This window comes from Alligator mississippiensis, chromosome 2 (assembly GCF_030867095.1).
Source record: "Alligator mississippiensis isolate rAllMis1 chromosome 2, rAllMis1, whole genome shotgun sequence".
In the NCBI taxonomy this organism is placed as follows: Eukaryota; Metazoa; Chordata; order Crocodylia; family Alligatoridae; genus Alligator; species Alligator mississippiensis.
This window is the reverse complement of record NC_081825.1, coordinates 2,047,063-2,067,311: the sequence shown is the minus strand read 5'-3', so window position 1 is coordinate 2,067,311 and position 20,249 is coordinate 2,047,063. Positions and strand designations below refer to the sequence as shown.

At 55.7% G+C, this 20,249-nt stretch overlaps 1 protein-coding gene across 1 annotated transcript; it reads right to left on the bottom strand.

The window, feature by feature from the left end:
- Nucleotides 1–5,052: 5,052 nt before the first annotated feature.
- On the bottom strand, nt 5,053–18,298 carry LOC102567853 (zinc finger protein 135). Its single transcript, XM_014595814.3, has 7 exons — nt 17,416–18,298; nt 17,112–17,316; nt 15,978–16,150; nt 15,353–15,479; nt 12,576–12,692; nt 7,802–7,986; nt 5,053–7,336 (listed from the first exon to the last, which is right to left on the bottom strand). The coding sequence occupies exons 1-7, from the start codon at nt 17,776–17,778 to the stop codon at nt 6,056–6,058; spliced, it is 2,451 nt and encodes an 816-aa protein (XP_014451300.1). The 5' UTR covers nt 17,779–18,298; the 3' UTR covers nt 5,053–6,055.
- Nucleotides 18,299–20,249: the final 1,951 nt, after the last annotated feature.

Sequence of the window (20,249 nt, the reverse complement as noted above, 5' to 3'; positions counted from 1 at the left end):
CTTCCAGATTAAGGAAGATGCTGAGCAGAACCAGGCCTATAACCAACCCCTGGGCCACTCTACAAGATCCTGGCTGCCAACTAGACCTTGAGCCATCATTGAATCTGATGAGCCAGCCAGCTTTCTGTCCACCTTACAGCCCATTCATCCAACTCAGCTTCCTTAGCTTGCTTGCAAGAACACTGTGGGAAGACTATCAAAAGCCTTGCTAAAATCAACGGATATGTTGTCCACTGCTTTCCCTGCATGCACAGAGCCAGCCATTTTATCATAGAAGGCAAACAGGTTGGTCAGGCATGACTTGCCCTTGGTCAATCCATGCTGATTGTTCCCAATCACCTTATCCTCCAAATTCTTCTAAATGGATTCCTTGAAGACCCGTTTCATGACTTTTCCAGGGACTGAGGTGAGGCTGACTGGTCTGTAGTTCCCTGGATCCTCCTTTTCCTTTTATTAAGGATGGGCACTAGAGTTGCCCTTTTCTAATCATCCAGGACCTCCCCTGATCACCATGAGTTTTCAAAGATAATGGCCAGTGGCTCTGCAATCACATCAGCAAAATCTCTCAGCACCCTCCATAGTTTCATAGTTGGTCGGGTCGGAAGGGACCTGAGCAGATCGTCAAGTCCGACCCCCTGCTATGGGCAGGAAAGAGTGCTGGGGTCAATTGACCCCGACTAGGTGATTATCCAACCTCCTCTTAAAACCTCCCAGGGTAGGATCCAGCACCACTTCCCTTGGAAGTTGGTTCCAGATCCTAGCTGCCCTGTTAAGTAGTGCTTCCTGATGTCTAAGTTGAACCTACTCTCGATCAGCTTGTGGCCGTTATTCCTAGTTACTCCTGATAGTGCTCAGGGAGCAGGGACTCTCCCGTTCCCCACTGGTCCCCCCCGGTAAGTTTATAGACGGCCACTAGATCCCCCCTCAGCCTTCTCTTGTGAAGGCAGAACAGGTTCAGGTCCTGTAGCCTCTCCTCATAGGGCCTGCCCTGCTGCCCCTGGCCATGCGAGTGGCTCTCCTCTGGACCCTATGTTGTCCACATCCCTCCTGAAGTGCGGTGCCCAGAACTGGATGCAGTACTCCAACTGTGGCATGGCCAGTGCCGCATAGAGGGGGAGGATCACCTCCTTGGACCTGCTCAAGATGCATCTGTGGATGCACGACAAGGTGCGGTTGGCCTTCCTGACCGCGTCCCCACACTGTCGGCCCATGTTCATTTTGGAATCGGTAATGACACCAAGATCCTTTTCTGCCTCTGCACTGTTGGGAAGGGAGTTCCTCAGCCTGTAGGTGTGCTGCTGGTTCTTCCTCCCCAGGTGCAGCACCTTGCACTTGTCAGTATTGACTCCCATCCTGTTCTCATCCTCCCACCCCTGTAACCTGTCCAGATCTGATTGCAGCCTGTCCCTCTCCTCTAGTGTGCCCACTTCTCCCCACATCTTAGTGTGGTCCACAAATTTGAACAAGGAGCTTTTCACCCACTCATCCAAGTCGCTGATGAAGATGTTATCAACTTATCAGCAATTTGGACGAAAAGGTGAAAAGCAACCTGTTCAAATTTGCTGATGATAACAAAATTTGGGGTGAGATGGGCACGCTAGTAGGGAGGGAAAGACTGCAGAGAGACCTGGATAGGTTGCAGGGGTGAGCTAACAAAAACAGGATGCGTTTCAATACTGACAAGTGCAGGGTGCTACACTTGGGCAGTAGTAACCGGCAGCACACTTATAAGATAGGAAACTCCCTTCTTGAGAGCATGGAGGCAGAAAGGGATCTCAGAGTCATCACTGACTCCAAGATGAACATGGGCCGACAACGTGAGGTCACGGTAGGCAGGGCTAACTGGACCCTAACATGCATCCACAGGTGCATCTCAAGTAGGGCCAAGGAGGTGATCCTCTGCCTCTACGCAACACTGGTCAGGCCACAACTGGAGTACTGTGTCCAGTTCTGGGCACCCCACTTCAAGAGGGATGTGGCCAACATTGAGAGGGTCCAGAGGAGGGCTGCCCGCATGATCCGGGTACAGCAGGGCAGAAACTACAATGAGAGGCTATGGGACCTGAACCTGTTCAGCCTTCACAAGAGAAGGCTGAGGGGGGACCTGGTGACCATCTATAAACTCACTAGGGGGGACCAGAAAGGGTTGGGGGAGACCTTGTTTCCCCTAGCACCACCCGGGATAACGAGGAATAACGGCCACAAGTTGTTGGAGAGTAAGTTTAGATTAGACATCCGTAGGAACTACTTCACAGTCAGGATGGCTAGGATCTGGAACCAACTTCCAAGGGAAGTGGTGCTGGCTCCTACCCTGGGGGTCTTTAAGAGGAGGCTAGATGAACACCTTGCTGGGGTCATTTGGGTCTAATTTTCCTCCTGCCCAGGCAGGGGTTCGGACTTGAAGATCTACAAGGTCCCTTCCGACCCAACTTCTATGATTCTATGTTGAACAGTGCGGGTCTGAGGACCGAGCCCTGGGGGACCCCACTGCCCACATCCCTCCAGATCGAAAAAGACTCATTCACCACCACTCTCTGGGTGCAGCCCTCCAGCTAATTGGCAACTCACCTGACTGTGTAGGCATTGATGCTAGTTGCCTAATTTTTTAATGAGAATGGGGTGAGAGACAGTGCCGAAGGCCTTCCTAAAGTCCAGAAAGACTACGTCCACCATGACAACTGTGTCCAAGGATTTTGTGACCTAATTGTAGAAGGCCACCAGGTTGGACTGACAGGACCTGCCTCGAATGAACCCATGTTGGTTGCCCCTAAGCATCACCTTCCCTGCTTGCCCCTTGCAGATGTGCTCCAGGATAATTTTCTCACAGAGCTTCCCCGGGACTGAGCTAAGACTAACGGGCCTGTAGTTTCCTAGGTCCTCCGCCCTCACGTTTTTGAAAATGGAGACCACATTGGATCTTTTCCAGTCCTCCGGCACCACACCAGAGCACCACAAGTGCTCGTAAAGCCATGCCAGGGGTCCTGCAATGACCTCTGCTAATTCCCTCAGCACTCTGGGGTGATCATCAGGACCTCCGCTGCATTGCACCTGACCCCATAGACTTTTACATGTCCAGATTTTCTAAATAGCCCCTACCCTGTTCTTTCACCACTAAAGAATGCTCCCCTTCTTCCCAAATGGTGCTGTGAAAAGTCCGACAAAACAGCCTATTAGCACATATCCCACCCATATCTGAATCAGGAGGACCCTGGCACTGAGGAGGACAGTGTGGATAGAAAGAGGACACAAAGCAATGTCCATAAAAAAGAGAAACCTGTTGATGCAAAACAAAAACTTACCTAAGTGGTGGCTACATGACTAAAAGTCTATACAAACCATCACCTTGAAAAGAGAAAAAACAAGCTGCTTCCTCGCCGATCCTGATTGAGTCTGAAGACTGAAAGACATCTGATCTTTGTTTGGGGAACCACCCAGCTCTGTGATGCCTGGCCAGCTGACAGAGAAGTGCATTCATAGGACTGGTAATATTTTAATATAAGCCTTAGCCCTTCCGTCCGTGTGTCTGTAACACTCCAGGTCAGCCGCGCATATGCTGCCAAGAGGGCAGGTGGTGATTAGCTGGCCATGGTGGACACATGCACAACTCTGTGATGGGGCTCAGGGGAGGGGGTGGAGGCAGTCGGGAGCCAGGGAGCTGGCGCACTGCGCTGTGCCCCCCCAACAACAGCTGGCAGGGAGGGGGAGCCGCCGGTGCCACTGCCAAGGGAAGGGCCGTGGAGTGGGGGGTAGTGGGGCTGAGGCTCTGCCGGCCTGTTCCCAGAGTGTGGGGGGGGGGGAGAGGGGGTGGTACAGGCTGTGGTCAGGCTGGGCTGTGGGGCTATCGGAGCCTGGCAGATCCTCCAAGGCCATGGGCAGGCAGCTCCCACTGCTGCATCCACTGGAAGAGGTGGGACGTTCCTCCCCACTGGCTCTACCACGTCACACTCCCCCACAAGCCACCGGGTTCCAACTGCCCCACAACCAGGCCCAGCTGAGGCAAAGTCACAGGGAATGGGGCCCTGGCCAGGCTGGGCCATGGGACAACTGCAGCCTGGCAGGTTCCTACAATGGTGCGGTGCCGGGGAGTGGCCCCCAGGCTCTGTGCAAGTCAGGACCCTGCCTCTACTGCCTGTTCTTTACAAGCTTTCAGGAACAAACACACTTATGCACTCATAGGGTGAGAATGCTGGTGTCTGTGGGCTCTCCTGAGTGGAATCAACAAGCCAACATGCAGGTCCGTGAAAATGCAAATGCATGGCAGGGAAGACCAACAGGGCTATAACTAATACCCCCAAATGTATAGAACAGGCATTCCTCTAAAGAATTATAGAAAATTAGGGTTGGAAGGGACCTCAGGAGGTCACATCTAGCCCAACCCCCTTCTCAAAGCAGGACCAGCCCAACTAGATCATCCCAGTGAAGCCTTTGTCTGGCCAGGTTTTGAAAACCTCCAAGGATGAAGCTTTCACCACCTCTCCAGGTAACCTCTTCCAGTGTTTTACTACCCTCCCAGTGAAAAAATACTTCCTACAATCGGACCTCAACTTCCCTTGCTGCAAGTTGAGACCATTGCTCCTTGTTTTGCCATCTGCCACACCTGAGAACAGTCCAGCTCCATCCTCTTGTGAACCCTCCTACAGGAAGCTGAAGGTTGCTATTCAATCCATCTCAGTCTTCTCTTTGCTAGTTTAAATAAGCTCAGTTCCCTCAGCCTCTCCTCAAAGTCTTGTCCCCCAGCCCTCTCACCATTTTGTTGCCCTCTGATGGACTCTCCAATGTGTCCATATCCTTTCTGTAGTGGGGGCCCAAAACCAGACACAGGACTCCAGAAGTGGCCTCCCCAGTGCTGAATGGAGGGGAAGAGTCACTTCCCTTGAGCTACCAGCAACACACCTGCCAGTGCAGCCCTGTATGCCCTTAGCCTTCTTGGCAACAAGGACACACTGCTGGCTTGTGGTCAGCTTCTTGCCCACATTAACCCCCAGGGCCTTTTCTGCAGGATGGATTATTAACCTCTTGGAGCGGCTCCTACAGAACACGCATGCAGCCAGATGGCTTTGGCACAAGGAGGGAAGCCATAATATTTTCACTGGGAGATTAAAACATGCTGCATTTCACCCAGAGGATACCTTCATTCTTTCCCCACCCTTCCACACAAGAGGCAGGACCTGTCACAGGCTGCACCTCCTTTACCCCTATTATTGCATTTCACAGTTCTTGAGAGGAAGTAGAAACCAAGCACAGAGGTATCATATTAAGTTGTGGGGCTTGATTACCAAGGAAGCTGCTATAGAGAATGGCATGGAGGGAAAGAGGGGCAGCTGGCACCTGGTGGTGCTCAGTTCTGATGTGGGGCTGAGAAGGAAAAACCTGCCAAACTGGGCTCACAGGGTGGCAGTAGCAGTTTCTTGCAGACCGCGATGGCCATGTGCAGGCCTGGGAGACAGGTGATGCAGTGGGGAGGAAAGGCATGCTCAGGGTGGAAAGCAGGGAATGCTTCCCCAGAAATAAATGTCCTCCTTCCTACAACTCTAGAGGCTCACATACAAGAACCCTGGGGCCAGCAGGGAAGTCGAAATAGGAGTCCACCAAAGACAGTGCCACTTGGAGCCAGCTGTCTTGGGTAGGGCACCTGTTGTGAAGGCACCACTTCTCCCCCTGGGAGCACTGCCTGCTTTTAGGGAATGATGTGGAGGGCACAGGCTCCAAGGCTGATGCAAAGATCATCTCCTCACAGGTTCCCCCATTATCCGGGCTGGCCTCTGCCTGAAGTGTCTCCTTTTAACCCCTCACCCATATCAAACAAGGGAGGCCAGCCTCTGTGTCCTTTGGGTTTTGCAGTGTCTTTGAAAGGCTGAACGAAGGGTGAACTGTTGCTGCAGTGCACCAACATGAGACTGATTCCCTGGATGCAGACACTGGTGAATGCTGAGCAGGTATACATCCCCAAACCATAACTGTATTGCTGGCAGAATTATAGACACTCCCAGATAGGGATGCACTGGTGCTGGGCCAGTTTGGAGGACTGGAGAAAGAACCTCCCACACTTGGAGCACTAATGTGGTTTCTTCTCTGTGTGGGTGAGCTGGTGCCGAGACAGGTGGGAGGATCGGGTGAAGCTCTTCCCACACTCAGAGCATTTATGTGGCTTCTTCCCTGTGTGGATAAGCTGGTGTTCGGCCAGGTGACTGGATCGGATGAAGCTCTTCCCACACTCTGAGCACTTATGTGGCTTCTTCCCTGTGTGGGTGAGCTGATGCCGAGCCAAGCTGGAGGATCGGGGGAAGCTCTTTCCACATTCCGAACACTTATGTGGCTTCACCCCTGTGTGGATACGTTGGTGGTGAGCCAGGCTGGATTGCTGAGCAAAGCTCTTCCCACACTCTGAGCACCGATGTGGCTTCTCCCCTGTGTGAATACGCTGGTGTTGAGCAAGAGCGAAAGATAGGGTGAAGCTCTTCCCACAGTCTGAGCACTGGTATGGCTTTTCCCTCCTGTGGATAAGCTGGTGCCGAGCCCGGGTGGAGGAGTGAGTGAAGCTCTTCCCACACTCTGAACACTGATATGGCTTCTCCCCTGTGTGGGTAAGCAAGTGCTGAGTCAGATTGAAGGAGTAAGTGAAGCTCTTCCCACACTCTGAGCACTGATGTGGCTTCTCCCTTATGTGGATACGCTGGTGCTGAGTGAGGGTAGAGGATATGCTGAAGCTTTTCCCACACTCCAAGCACCGATATGGTTTCGCCCCTGCATGGACAAGGCGGTGTTTGGTCAGGTCAGAGGACTGCGTGAAGCTCTTCCCACACTCCGAGCACTGATGTGGTTTCTCTCCTCTGTGGACACGATGGTGGTGAGCCAGGCTGGAGGACTGAGTGAACTTCTTCCCACACACTGAGCACTGATATGGCTTCTCTCCTGTGTGGATACGCTGGTGCTGAGCCAGTTTAAAGGGCTGAGTGAACCTCTTCCCACACACTGTGCACTGATGTGGCTTCTTCCCTGTGTGGACACGCTGGTGCCGAGTCAGCGTGGAGGACTGAGTGAAGCTCTTCCCACACTCTGAGCACTGATGTGGCTTCTCCCCTGTGTGGATACGCTGGTGCCTAGCCAGGCTGGAGGAGTGAGCGAAGCTCTTCCCACACTCTGAGCATTGAAGTCGCTGCTCCTTTGTGTGCATGCACAGGTGCCTTGCAAGGTCGGAGAGCTGCCTGAATCTCTTCCCACACTTGGTGCAGTGGTGCTGCACACACTTGTGCTGAGACAGGTCTTGTAAGCAGATGAACTTCTTCCTGCACTCAGTGCAGTGGTGTGTTTTCCTCCCTTGGGGGATGCACCGGTCCTGAGACGGGGAGAAAAAAGGGGTGAAGGTCTCGTCACTCTTCTCACAGCTGTGCCTGATGCTTCCCACCTGCACATGTAGGTACTTGACCAGGTCTGTTGAAGTGGTGGGGTGGCTCTCCAGAATGGATCTGGCACTGAGCAACCAAGGCAGAGAGGCAGGTGAAGCTCTTCCCACACTTGGTGTATACATAGGACTTCTCCCCAGTCTACCTTACCTTGTGAAGAGCCAGGAATGATGGGCACTTAAAAGTTTTCCTGACCTTCAGGTAGGACTCAGCTCTGCCCTTGTGCTGGGCAGTGAGCTCCTGCTTCCCTCCGAGACCCTCCCCACTGCTTTTGCTTGCATGCAGTACATCTTTCCAGTGGCTCTTTAGATCTCTCAACTCCACAAATTCTTGCCCGCACCCGGTCTCTTTCTAGGTTCTGGCCCGTCTCCACCCTCATGCCCAAGTAGAGATGGTACCTGGCTCATGGCTACCTTCTTCTTCTGCTTTTGGGGCCTTCCCTGACTCTCGTGGCATCGCTCCTTCTCAGGTCTCAGGGAGTCCATCTCACCCAAACTCCCTGGGGAAGCCTGCGCTGGCTCCAGGTCTGCAGACTCTTCCACAGGAGGCTGCTCCTCAGCTCTGCTCAGCAGGCAGGCATCTCCTGCATGGGGAAGAGGAACTCCAAATTAGTCCCTACCCTCCTGGCAAAGGGCAAACATTGCTGGGCCCTTATGTTGGGATGGGCTTCAGAGCAGGCTTGGACCTTGGCACTTATGCTTCCTCAAGAAAACAAGGTCTTCCTGCCAAAACCTGAAGCGCTGGCGGTGAGAGTGGGACAAGTCCCTGTGCTGGGCTAATGTTCCCTACTCAGTGCAGTTCAGAGCCCGACTCTCCGTTTCTGGCCCAGCTGTCCATACCATCACCTCAAGCCCTGCTGAGGCAAGCACATGTGGGATGTGTGTGTTAGGGCAGTGCCAGAATAGCTTCCTGCTCTAATGGGCTCAGGATGAGGGGAGGATGTAGAGGCGTGGCGCTCTACTCTGAGGAAAGAAGCAGGGCTGTGCTTCCTGCCTGCTTCCAGGAAAAGCTCTTGTGCAGGGAATGCACCCCTGGAGCTTTCCTCTGCTGACCGGTCCCAGAAGGCCTCCATGTCACACAAGTCTTCAAAGGGCCTAGGCACAACCCTGAACCAGGACTCTGCGCTGAGACTCAGGCTTCCTGACACTCAAGGCCCCAGAGACAAAACAGGGAGGGGACAATTCTGATGCGAACCATGGGGGATTCACTTCCCCCCACAACCTGAAACCTTAGGAATCCCACCCGTGCCACGGAGCCATTTAATGCAGCCTGAGACCATGAAGAAACTCTTCTAGGGGTCCAGGTCAACTTGACCAGAAGCAGCCAGGCACAGCTGCAGCTTCTTTCTTAACCAACAGGAATGGCTACACAAAACCTCTGTATAACCATGCTGATTTCAATGGGGGACTACAAATCCCATCATACCCCAGGAGAGGGTGTTTCACAGGTATGGCTACCTTGCGCTAGCTAATGAATGCTTACTTTGCTGAGTGAAGATGGCAACTTGAGATCGTGGCAGGCCACGGAAATGAGATCTGGGACAACAATCAAGACAGCAAACCTGACTGTGCCCTAACATGTGTCATTAGAAGGAGAAGAAGGGAAGAATTGCTTGTTTCCACATAGTTCAATTTCAGAGAGTGGGAACAACATTACAGTCGGGTGGGGAAAATACGGCCCGTGGCCTGCATCAGGCCTATGGAAGGGCTTTGTCAGCACACAGAGGGTTCATAGTTTCATAGTAGGTAGGGTTGGAAGGGACCTGAGCAGATCATCACGTCCAACCCCCTGCCATGGGCAGGAAAGGATGCTGGGGTCAAACGACCCTGGCTAGGTGATTATCTAGCTTCCTCTTGAAGACCCCCAAGGTAGGAGCGAGCACCACTTCCCTTGGAAGTTGGTTCCAGATCCTAGCCACCCTGACAGTGAAGTAGTGCTTCCTGATGTCTACCCCAAGCCTACTTGCAATCAACTTGTGGCCATTATTCCTAGTTACTCCGGGTAGTGCTTGGGGGAACAGGGACTCCCCCGATTCCCGCTGGTCCCCTGGTAAGTTTATAGACAGCCACCAGATCCCCTCTCAGCCTTCTCTTGTGGAGGCTGAACAGGTTCAGGTCCTGTAGCCTCTTCTCTTAGGGCCTGCCCTGCTGCCCCTGATCATGCGGGTGGTTCTTCTCTGAACCCTTTCCACGTTGTCCCCATCCCTCCTGAAGTGCAGCGCCCAGAACTGCATGCAGTACTCCAACTGTGGCCTGACCAATGTCCCATAGAGGGGGAGGATCACCTCCTTGGCCCTGCCCCTGATGCATCTGTGGATGCATGACAAGGTGTAGTTGGCCTTACTGTCCACATCCTGACATTGGCGGCCCATGTTCATCTTGGAATCAATAATTATTGACTCCAAGATCCTTTTCTGCCACTGTGCTGATGAGAAGGGAGCTCCCCAGCCTACAGGCATGCTGCTGGTTCTTTCCCCCTAGGTGCAGGACCCTGCAATTGTCAGTGTTGCAACCCATCCTGTTCTCCTCTGCCTACCCTGTAATCTGTCCAGATCTAGTTGTAGCATGTCCCTCCCTTCTAGCGTGCTCAGTTCTCCCCACATCTTAGTGTGGTCCACGAATTTGAAAAAGGTGCTTTTCACCCCCTTGCCTAACTCGCTTATGAAGATGTTGAACAATGTGGGCCCGAGGACCGAGCCCTGGGGGACCCCACTGTCCACATCCCTCCAGGTAGAAAAAGACCCGTCCACCACCACTCTTTGGGTGCGGCCCTCCAGCCAACTGGCAACCCATCTGACTCTGTAGGCATTGACACCAATCTCCTAATTTTTTAATGAGAATGGAGTAAGAGACAGTGTGGAAGACCTTCCTAAAGTCCAGAAAGACTATGTCCACCACGACACCTGCATCCAAGGATTTTGTGACTTGGTCGTAAAGGCAACCAGGTTGGTCTGACAGGACCTGCTTCTAGTGAACCCATGTTGGTTGCCCCTGAGCAAAATCTCCCCTGCCGGCCCCTCGCAGACGTGCTCCTGGATAATTCTGTCAAACAGCTGCCCCAGGACCAAGGTAAGACTAACGGGCCTACAGATACCTGGGTCCTCCTTCCTCCCTTTTTTAAAAATGGGGACCACAGTGGCCTTTTTCCAGTCCTCTGGCACCTGACCAGAGTACCACGAGTGCTCGTAAAACCGTGCTGGAGCCCTGCGACGACCCATGCCAATTCCCTCACCACCCTGGGGTGGAGATCATCTGCACCTCCTGATTTAAACACGTCCTTCCCCACCAGAACTTTCTTGGTCCCACCTGACTGAGGCATCGCCTGGCTGTACCACATCATGCTGCCTGCTGGGCACAAAATGGGGCTGGCATGACTCTGCAGCTGAGCTGGCTTCCTAGGCTGCGTGGGCAGCCACAGCTCCTTCTGGCTGCAGGCCGGGGCACAGCGGCAGGTACCAGTACACGCAGCCCTAATGCCGTGTGCTCCGCAGCAGCTCCTGGCTTGCCTGTCCGGCAGAGCAGTGATAGCGTGGGAGAGAAACTGCTGCTCAGTGCAAGGCAAAAGCAGCCCACATGGAGCTGCCGAGTCTCTACCACATCACCGCCACCTCCGAGCTGCCCAGCAGAGTAGCAGTGGCAGCACAGAGCAGCCGCAGGGCACACCTCAGAGGCAGTGGTGACCGAGTCACTCAGAAAACTAGTACAGTGCAGGGAGCCGCACCAAACACTGCCTGGCAGCAGCACCAAACACTGCCTGGCAGCAGCAAGGGGGAGGGACTGCTTTTCCCGAACACAATGAGCAAGTTTCTGCCCAGCTGCTGCTATGGCTCAGCCTGGAGGCACAAGCCTGGAGCTGGCTTGGGGCGCATGGAGTTGGGGCTGCAAGCAGTGGTCCCCACTGTTACCATGGAGCTCAGGGCAGCAGGAGTGGCAGTGAGAAGGAGCTGTCCTAGCCATTCTGCATGCCCAGGTCAGTTGAAAGTCCCAAGTCCAGGAGGAACAGGCACGGGCCATGCTGGGGCTGTGCGCTGTTGGCTGCGGCGGGGAACAAGCCACAGGTATATGGGCTCTGGGCTGTTGCGGGACAGGGCGGGGACAGGGGCTCCCATGCACACCCCACATACCTTCAAATCCTTCAACATAAACCCCACAACCACACCATCCCCCACACAATCATGCAGCCACAAACCCCACACCCTCCCCTACACTCACACCCACAAGCCTCTAGGGGAAGCCCTGTAAACTGCTACATGCACACACCACACAGACCCCCAGCCACCCTCCCTCTCCATGAACCCCACAGCCCCACACAAACCCTGTACGCACAGGTATTGATCGGCTAAATTATTGGCCGCATCAGGCCTATTTCCAATACACTCAATTTTCTTTATATCAGTGCTGATCTGATATCAGACCGATACATTGGTGCACCTCTAATACTCCACACTCTGTATAATATACAAAAGTAAGGCTTCTTTCTGAGTTATTATGCACTCATTCCTATAGATACACAACAAAGACACTCACAATTCAGGGCAAAAATAAGTTTTTGAAATAAAATTAAAATATATTATTATGGATATTTAAATTTTAGTATACAATTGGTTTTTGGCTTTTTTTTCCAGTTCCAAGATGTCTAATCCCCTTCCCAAAAGGAGTACATTTGGGGACAAGGGGAGGGAATTCTGGTGGTAAAGGTCAGAGGTTAGGACAGGACATCTGGTCCCAAGATGGCAATCAGGGGATGGGGCCAAACTTGCGGCCCTTGACAGCTCACCAAAACTGCTTAAACGGCCCTCCAGCCAAAATAATTGCCCGCCCCTGCATTACAGCATAATATAGTTTCATAGTTGGTAGGGTCGGAAGGGACCTGAGGAGATCATCTAGTCTGACCCCCTGCTGTGGCAGGAAAGAGTACTGGGGTCAAGGACCCCCAGGGAAGGAGCCAGCACAACTTCTTTTGGAAGTTGGTTCCAGGTCCTAGCCGCCCTGACAGTGAAATAGCGCTTCATAATGGCTAGCCTTGAAACTACCCTCAGAATATACTGTGTTTGAGGCCAGCACACAGCAATGGCAGCACAGAGCAGGACCGCACTTCCCAGGTCCCGCTGGCACTCGGGCCATGGAGCTTTACTGACAGCAGAGTAGGGTGAAAGGGACAGCCACAACTCACCTGGCAGCAGGTCCTCCGATCTTGACATTTCCCCACGGTCCTCATCAGCACAGGTCCAAAGATCCACCCGTCCTTGCTGGATGCTGCAGATTAAGTCAGGTGTGGGACCTCGATAGCCTGTTTGGGCAGTGGTTAAAGAGCATTTGTGACTGGATACGGGATGCAGAATCCAACCAGCATTCGGGAATGCATCCAGTGAACCCAAGGTGTCTGCTAGGGGTTTGATGGACAAGGGAAAATGGCATTTAAGATAAAAGAGAGGGCACTGCAGGGAGAAGCCCTCACAAGATGGCAGTCCTCATCACCCAGGTGGATGAGGAATGGACATAGGAAACAAAGCACCAACTACTCCCAATTTAGAAAGGGTATTAAAATGACAAGAGTCACCAGGGACCGGTGAAGAGATGCTGTGATCTACGATGTACTGGGAAGGAAAAAACAAAGCTTTCAGTTTTCAAGGTACCAAAAAGACGAGATGGCTAGAGGGTCGCACCCAGAGAGTCGTAGTGGATGGGTCAGTTTCGACCTGGAAGGGTGTGGGCAGTGGGGTCCCGCAGGGCTCGGTCCTTGGACCGATACTCTTTAACATCTTCATCAGTGACTTGGATGAGGGGTGAAATGTACTCTGTCCAAGTTTGCAGATGACACAAAGCTATGGGGAGAAGTGGACACGCCGGAGGGCAGGGAACAGCTGCAAGCAGACCTGGATAGGTTGGACAAGTGGGCAGAAACCAACAGAATGCAGTTCAACAAGGAGAAATGCAAAGTGCTGCACCTAGGGAGGAAAAATGTCCAGCACACCTACAGCCTAGGGAATGACCTGCTGGGTGGCACAGAGGTGGAAAGGGATCTTTATCGTGCATCAGCAGATGCATGACGAATAGGTCCAAGGAGGTGATACTTCCCCTCTATCGGGCGCTGGTCAGACCGCAGTTGGAGTACTGCGTGCAGTTCTGGGTGCCGCACTTCAAGAGGGATGCGGATAACCTGGAGAGGGTCCAGAAAAGCCCTTCGTATGGTTAAGGGCCTGCAGACCAAGCCCTACGAGGAGAGACTAGAGAAACTGGACCTTTTCAGCCTCCGCAAGAGAAGGTTGAGAGGCGACCTTGTGGCTGCCTTTGAGTTCATCACGGGGGCACAGAAGGGAATTGGTGAGGTTTTATTCACCAAGGCGCTCCCGGGGGTTACAAGAAACAATGGCCAATAGCTAGCAGAGAGCAGATTTAGATTGGACATTAGGAAGAACTTCTTCACAGTTCGAGTGGCCAAGGTCTGGAACGGGCTCCCAAGGGAGGTGGTGCTCTCCCCTACCCTGGGGGTCTTCAAGAGGAGGTCAGATAACCATCTAGCTGGGGTCATCTAGACCCAGCACTCTTTCCTGCCTATGCAGGGGGTCGGACTCGATGATCTATTGAGGTCCCTTCCAACCCTAACATCTATGAATCTATGAGATATTGGACACACTTATGGATGCATAACATTTATCTTATCAGTGTAATTCCAGGAAAAGAAGTGAAAATGAGCTTAGTGAAGGGACTCATGGCAGTGAAAAGCATCCATGACAGGTGGACGACAATGATAATTTTAGGGGACATCATCATCACCAGAGACAGGAAAGGATGATTTCAAAATTAACTGTAGCTGCAACATAGCAATCATCTTGTCCATTGGAAGGATCATCCCAAGAGTGGTGATGAATACACTGGTTGGCAAGTGCTGCAGGGTTGAACACAAAGAGTTTGGGAGTCGTGGATATGGACAAAAGATGGCCAAAAGACATTTCACAGCATGTGAAAGGCCATAATTTAGAAATGGTCTAGATGGTCTTTGCAAAGCGGGACAAAACATTGAAGCACTTTCCTAAGGGAATCCTCTGAGGGAAAGGGAAGGGAAACAAAGCATCAGAAAAGCAAACTGACCAAGTAAAAGCTCTGTACCGCAAGCCTGCACACAAAAGCCAGTACAAGCCCCTGTATTAGAGATACTCTGGAAAACTGGTTTTCCCTAGGTCCTGCAGCTAGCCCACTTCTTGTCATCATAATGATGGGCATCCGATCAGCAGAGGGATTTTAGGAAAAGCACAAGAAAACTTCGTGAGTGGCAGAGGAAGCTGGAGAGCATAGGCTCAAAAAAATACAGCAAAGCCAGAGCCTCCTGTCTACGGATGTTAGGAAGGAATGTGGACAGGAGCTTCCAGGGCCCTCTTGGAAGACAAACCTAGGTTACATCTCGTGTACACGTCACTAGAGGAGCAGTTGAGGAAATGCATCATCCCACTGTTGTAGCAGCAGAGGCTGGTAAATTCTCTATTAAATTCTGCTGGGTCATAGTGACAGGAGAAAGGGAATTTAGATATCACAGGATGGAGCATGCTAGGATTGTTAAATGTCTGGAGAGGACTCGCTAAATCAGACAGGGAAGATATCAGAATCCTCCCCCGAGGAACAGCTCTTAGTGCATTCATGCACAATGACCTGGAGATGACGTGAACGTGCTGAGAAGGCAAAGGGAGATTGTGTTGCCAAGAAACTGCTGCATATGGAAGAACCAGGAGTCACAAGAACGGGAAAGGGACAAGTGAAGGTGGCTAGATCAAATGAAGGAGATCTCAGTCTGAAATGTGAGGGAGGCCTGACCGCTGACAGGGCAGTGGGGAGGAAGGGGATTTAAACCTCCAGCCAAAAGTCCATGAGGATGAGACTGCTGAAACAGGGAGATGACTACAAAAAACTGCAGAGTTCACATATCTCGGGGGGAAGCAAGACCCAGAGCTTTACCCAGGGAAACGAGGGCTTGGTAATTCTTCAGCATCTGCTCCTGGTAAAGCACCTTGTCTTCATCGTCCAGCAGCTCCCACTCCTTCCGTGTGAAATACACGGCCACGTCCTCGAACACCTCCCAGAGCTGCAGGCACAAGCGTTGCACCATCAGTGTCTCCTGCGCCAGCTGCCCCCGGCCCCCACAGCCCCCCGCTGCAATCACTGGGTACTACCATGAATTGCAGTCTTAGCCATGACAGGTAAGGGGACACAACTCCCCAGTCTTCAGCAGACATGTGATGTGGATGCAGCTGTGGACACAGGAGCTCATGTGCTAACCTTAGCCCAGCTCATCCCGCTCTCTTTGCTCAGTCCTTTGGGGCAGCCTGGGCAGCATGTTTAGAGGCAGGGAGCCCTGGCCCCACGCACTGTAACCCGGCCTGCCCGCGCCAGCACCCCTGGTATCTGCACTTGGGAGGGAGCTCCTGCTCATGCAGCTTGGGGTGTTTGCAGCCTCCATCAATGCAAGCTTCACACACTTCAGGTCTCTCTGCTCCCCAAATTCTTTACAGCACCCCAGGCTCCTCCTGCGCTCTGCCCCACCTGTACTCCCCACCACAAGTGAACTGGGTGCCCTGCTCACCTCCAAGCTCTCCTCCTGCTTTGGAGGCCTGCCCTGCCCCTTCTGCACTTGGCCTGGCTCAGGGGTCAGGGAGCTCCTCTCCTCCAGGCTCCCTGCACACGTCCTCCACAGCTCCAGGATCACCGGCCCCTCTTCAGCAGGCTGCTGCTCAGCTCTCTGCAGGGTCCCAGCACCTGCGGGTGGGGAAGGGAGGGCACACGTGAGCCCTGGTGCTGCTGGCACGGGGAAAGCCCTGCGAGTCTCCTGCACTGGCATGGGACTGAGGAGACGGAGGCTTCAGTGTGTGGAAGAGGGGGGAGAAGGAAGACTCAGAATCCCGCAGCTCTTGCTAACAGACCTCCACAGGCATGAGGCTGGAGATGAGCCCCTGTAACACTGGCCCAGCGTGGGGAGGTGATCACAGCACCACGACAGAGCCTGCAGGGCCATCGCTCCTGGGGAAAGCAGCTCAAGCGATGCTGGGGCCATATCAGACCCACCTGCTAAGGGCAGGGGAGGGGAAATGCAAAGTCGGTCTGCTCCTGGGCACATGAACAAGAACTGCTGATCTGTGGAGCACTGACCCCACCACCATGTTGTGGAAGGGAGATTTCTGCACCGAGGGACGGTGCTCATGCTGCTGGAGAGTGGAGACCCACCGCCTCTTCCCTGCCCCTGGGATCGAGTCTTGTCTTAGCCACCAGCCTGAGCAGCTTTCATCTGCTGACAGCTCCTGGGTCTGCTCCGGTTCAGGGGAGTCTGCAGCAGGACACAGGCCTGGGTTAGCTGCACCCAAACCAGCCAGAGGCCACTGGGGAGTCCCAGTTTCCTGGCACCTGCACCAGCCCTTTATTGGGCAGAGAGAGCTCACAGGGGCATGAGGAAGGGGCAGTGAACATTGACGGCTGAGATGTGAAATACAAAATAGGTTGTTATTGTGGCAGCACAACAAGGCCAAAGCATGATGCAGCCTGTGTGCTGTACCCGTGCAGGGGGAACGATCAGGGTCTCAGCCCAGAAGCTGCCCACCCCCAGGGATCACGTCTGTCCCAACCCAGCCACATGGTTAACTACATTACAGCTGTCACAACTGAGTGTCTGCCCCAGGCTGCAGGACAGTCACTCAGGCATGCACATCTCCATCCTAAACCTCACCTAACTCCTGTGAGGGCTCCTCTATGGGGATGCAAGGTGGCTTGTCCTGACGCCCCGGGATTTCCCTCTGTCCAGACTCCTCCAAAGGTCTGTCCTCACAGCGGGCCTTTGGCTGCTCCGGGCAGGGATCACCAGGGTCCTGCAGGGCCCCCGGGGGCTGCATCTCGTCGGAGGGCCCCTCCTCGACCTTCACGCTCACTGTGACCTGGGGACGAGGAAGACATGTCAGTGCTGAGCCGGGATGTGGGAGTGATGGGGCTGGGAGGGGACGCTGTGCCAGCACATGGAGGTGCAACACTCTCACCTGCAGCGCCTCATCCTCCCCCTGACCCGGCTGAAACCCCTCAGCCAGGGCCACGGCCTCAGCGCAGGTCTTCACACCATGACCCCGTGCCTGGCTCCGCATCCCCGGGGGCAGGATGGCCAGGAACTGCTCCAGCACCACCAGCTCCAGCACCTGCTCCTTGCTGCGGCGCTGGGGCTCCAGCCAGAGCACACACAGCTCCTGCAGGCGGCTGCAAACCTCCCGCGGCCCCGCGGCTTCCCCGTAGCCCAGGCCCCGGAAACGTTGCCGCCAGGTCTCTGGGCCGGGCAGGTCGTGCCCCGCTGCGAGCTGGGGGGGCTCCGCGAGGAGCCCGGCCGGAGCAGGGGGCTGCATGGCCGGCATGTCCTCCTGCCCGCAGCCCCCGGCCTTGGCGTCGGGCCGGCTCCTCCTGCAGCGCCTGCTCTCCTGCCCCCTGCGGTGCCGGGGGCTGTGGGGCCACGCACCCGGTCCTGGGCTGGACGACGCGAGGGACGTGTGCTGCCCCGCAGCCCCCCTGCGCCCGCCCGGCACCCCAGCGACACCTGCGGCTGCAGCAGGGCTGCGACAGGAAGGGCCGTGGGGGCTTCCCCGGGCTGCAGTGCAGCACACGTGGCTCCCCAGAGAGGGCTCCCCTGCTGCGGCCAGGGCTCACGCACGGCGCCTGTCCACAGCGTCTGGTCTGCGGAGAAGGGGATGGCATAGACGTCACCGCGGGGTGGGAGACCTGAGACAGATCCCCCCATGGCCCCCCAGTGCCCTGCGCGTGGGCCCAGCTCCCTCAGCCAAGGACACGCAGACCCCGCACATCTCCAATGTCTCCCAACAGTCGTAGACTCGAGCAAAGCCTCCCTCCCTGCGTCCCCCACGGCCGCCCTGAGGTCCCCGTGGCCCCAACTGTGCCCCCCTCCCCCCACAGCGTTACCAGCCCTGCCCCCCACCCCCCGCCTGGCACCAGCCTGGCCCCGGTCCCCGTCCACAGGCGCCCCGCACCCACTGCCCTCCCCCACGGCCCCCCCAGGGGACACGACCCTCCGCACCGCTCCCCGGGCTGCCCGTCCTGCCCCGACCCCACCCCGCGTGTCCCCGCAGCCCCGCACACGGGGGAAGCCTCCTCCCCGCGGCCGCCCCGCACCTCCGACCCCCCGCCGCGCGGGCTCCTGGGAACTGAGCGCAACCCCCGACCCCGCCTCCTCGGCCGCTTCCCACGTGACGTCACATAACGTCACCCTCTCCCGTCACGCCCACAGCTGATCCCCCGGGGAGAAGGGGTGCCTCGCGCGTTAACCCTTTGCCGCCGGGCGGGGGCAGCTGGAAAAGGGCTGGACACCCCCGGCCCCGGCTCCCCTGCCCCGTCCCACAGCGCGTGTCCCCACGGCCCTTCCCAGCCATCAGCCGCGGGGTCGCCGACGCAGCTGTGTGTCCGGAGCCCGTGTGCTGCGACCGGGGGGAATCGAGGGAAACCTGTGTGCCCCGGAGCCCTGTGGTCACTCGTGCCCCTGCGGCCGAGAAGCACGGGACGGTGGCCGGATGGATGAGTGGGGGGTGCTCTCCATCACGTCGCGGACATGGGCTCCAGGCAGGCGGCTGCGCCCCTTGGGGCTGGTGGTCCAGGCAAGCCCAGGCTGGACTTGGTGGCAGTTTGGTTGTGGCAGCCCCTCACGAGCCGTGGGGTGCAGAGCCTGATGGAGCGCAGCCGCCAGAGCGTTGCCTGGATTCCCCTGGTCTGGCCATGCAGGGCCTCCACCATTGGAGGGGAGTACCAGTGCCCCCAGACCCAGACTCCCGCAGACTCCCCAGACTCCCTCAGACTCCCGCGAGGGGAGTACCAGTGCCCCCAGACCCAGCTGCCCGCAGGCTTGCTAGGCAGCATCCGCATGGAGCCAGGGGCTCCATCTGAGCAGAGACCGGGGCCCAGGGTCTTGCCTGCGTGGGGCAGGGACCGCAGGCTCCCTTTGGGTGTCAGAGCAGGGGAGTCCTAGTGCAGGGGGTGTCCCACCCACCATGGTCCTTGTATTAATCCGGCTACTACGACCCTTGGCTACAGCTCAGTGCCTGGAGCCTCGTGCCCTCCTGTGCAAACTCCTGCTGTAGTTCGGGTGCCGGGCCCAGAAGCGCACCCATTTGCACGGCTCCAGTCACACGGCTCCCTGTGGGACTGGGCCAAGTAGGAGCCGGGGCAGGGCAAGACCCTCTTCTTATTTCTGGCACTAGCCAAGTGCACGTCAAGAATGGCAGGGGGTGGGGGGGAAGAGAACAACGCCATCCTGCGCCACCTCTGCCTCCTAGGAAGGGGGCAGGAGGGGAAGCTTGCACATGGTGGCTGCTGTCGCTGCCCCCCCATCGTCCCACGCTGCTGCCGCTTGGCATCTTGGCCGCTCGGTGGTGTGCATCCTCCCCCCCCCCCGCCACACACACTCTGTGTCCGGCCCGCACCCAGCAGCAGATGAAGGGGTACTAGGGCCCTGGGCAAGCACAGAATTGGAGGCCCTCTCCCCCCATGGGAGCTGGGCTGCAGGGCGGGCAGGGCCCCTACCCTCCTGGTGCTGGCGGGGGAAGCTGGCGGGATGCTGCCGGGCTGGAATGGAGGGGACATGCCCCCCCCCCCCTTTCTCCCTGATCCCTGTCCCTCCTGTCCCGCTGTGGCCCAACATACACACGCATGGGCACACGCTCAAAGGCATGCACACAGACGGGCATTTACTACACTCACTCTCTATCTGCACCTGGACACACAGACACAAACATACTCTCCCTGCCAGGAACACACACATGCATGCACACATACGCACACACACATGTGCAGACAGGTGCACACTCTACTCACCTGCTCTCTG

Coding starts and splice junctions, on each gene's coding strand:
- LOC102567853 (XM_014595814.3), bottom strand. CDS start 17,778: ATGCCGGCCATGCAGCCCCCTGCTCCGGCCGGGCTCCTCGCGGAGCCC. Junction 17,317..17,415: donor GGGAGGATGAGGCGCTGCAG/GTGAGAGTGTTG, acceptor CCTCGTCCCCAG/GTCACAGTGAGCGTGAAGGT. Junction 15,480..15,977: donor AGCAGGAGGAGAGCTTGGAG/GTGAGCAGGGCA, acceptor TTGTGCCTGCAG/CTCTGGGAGGTGTTCGAGGA.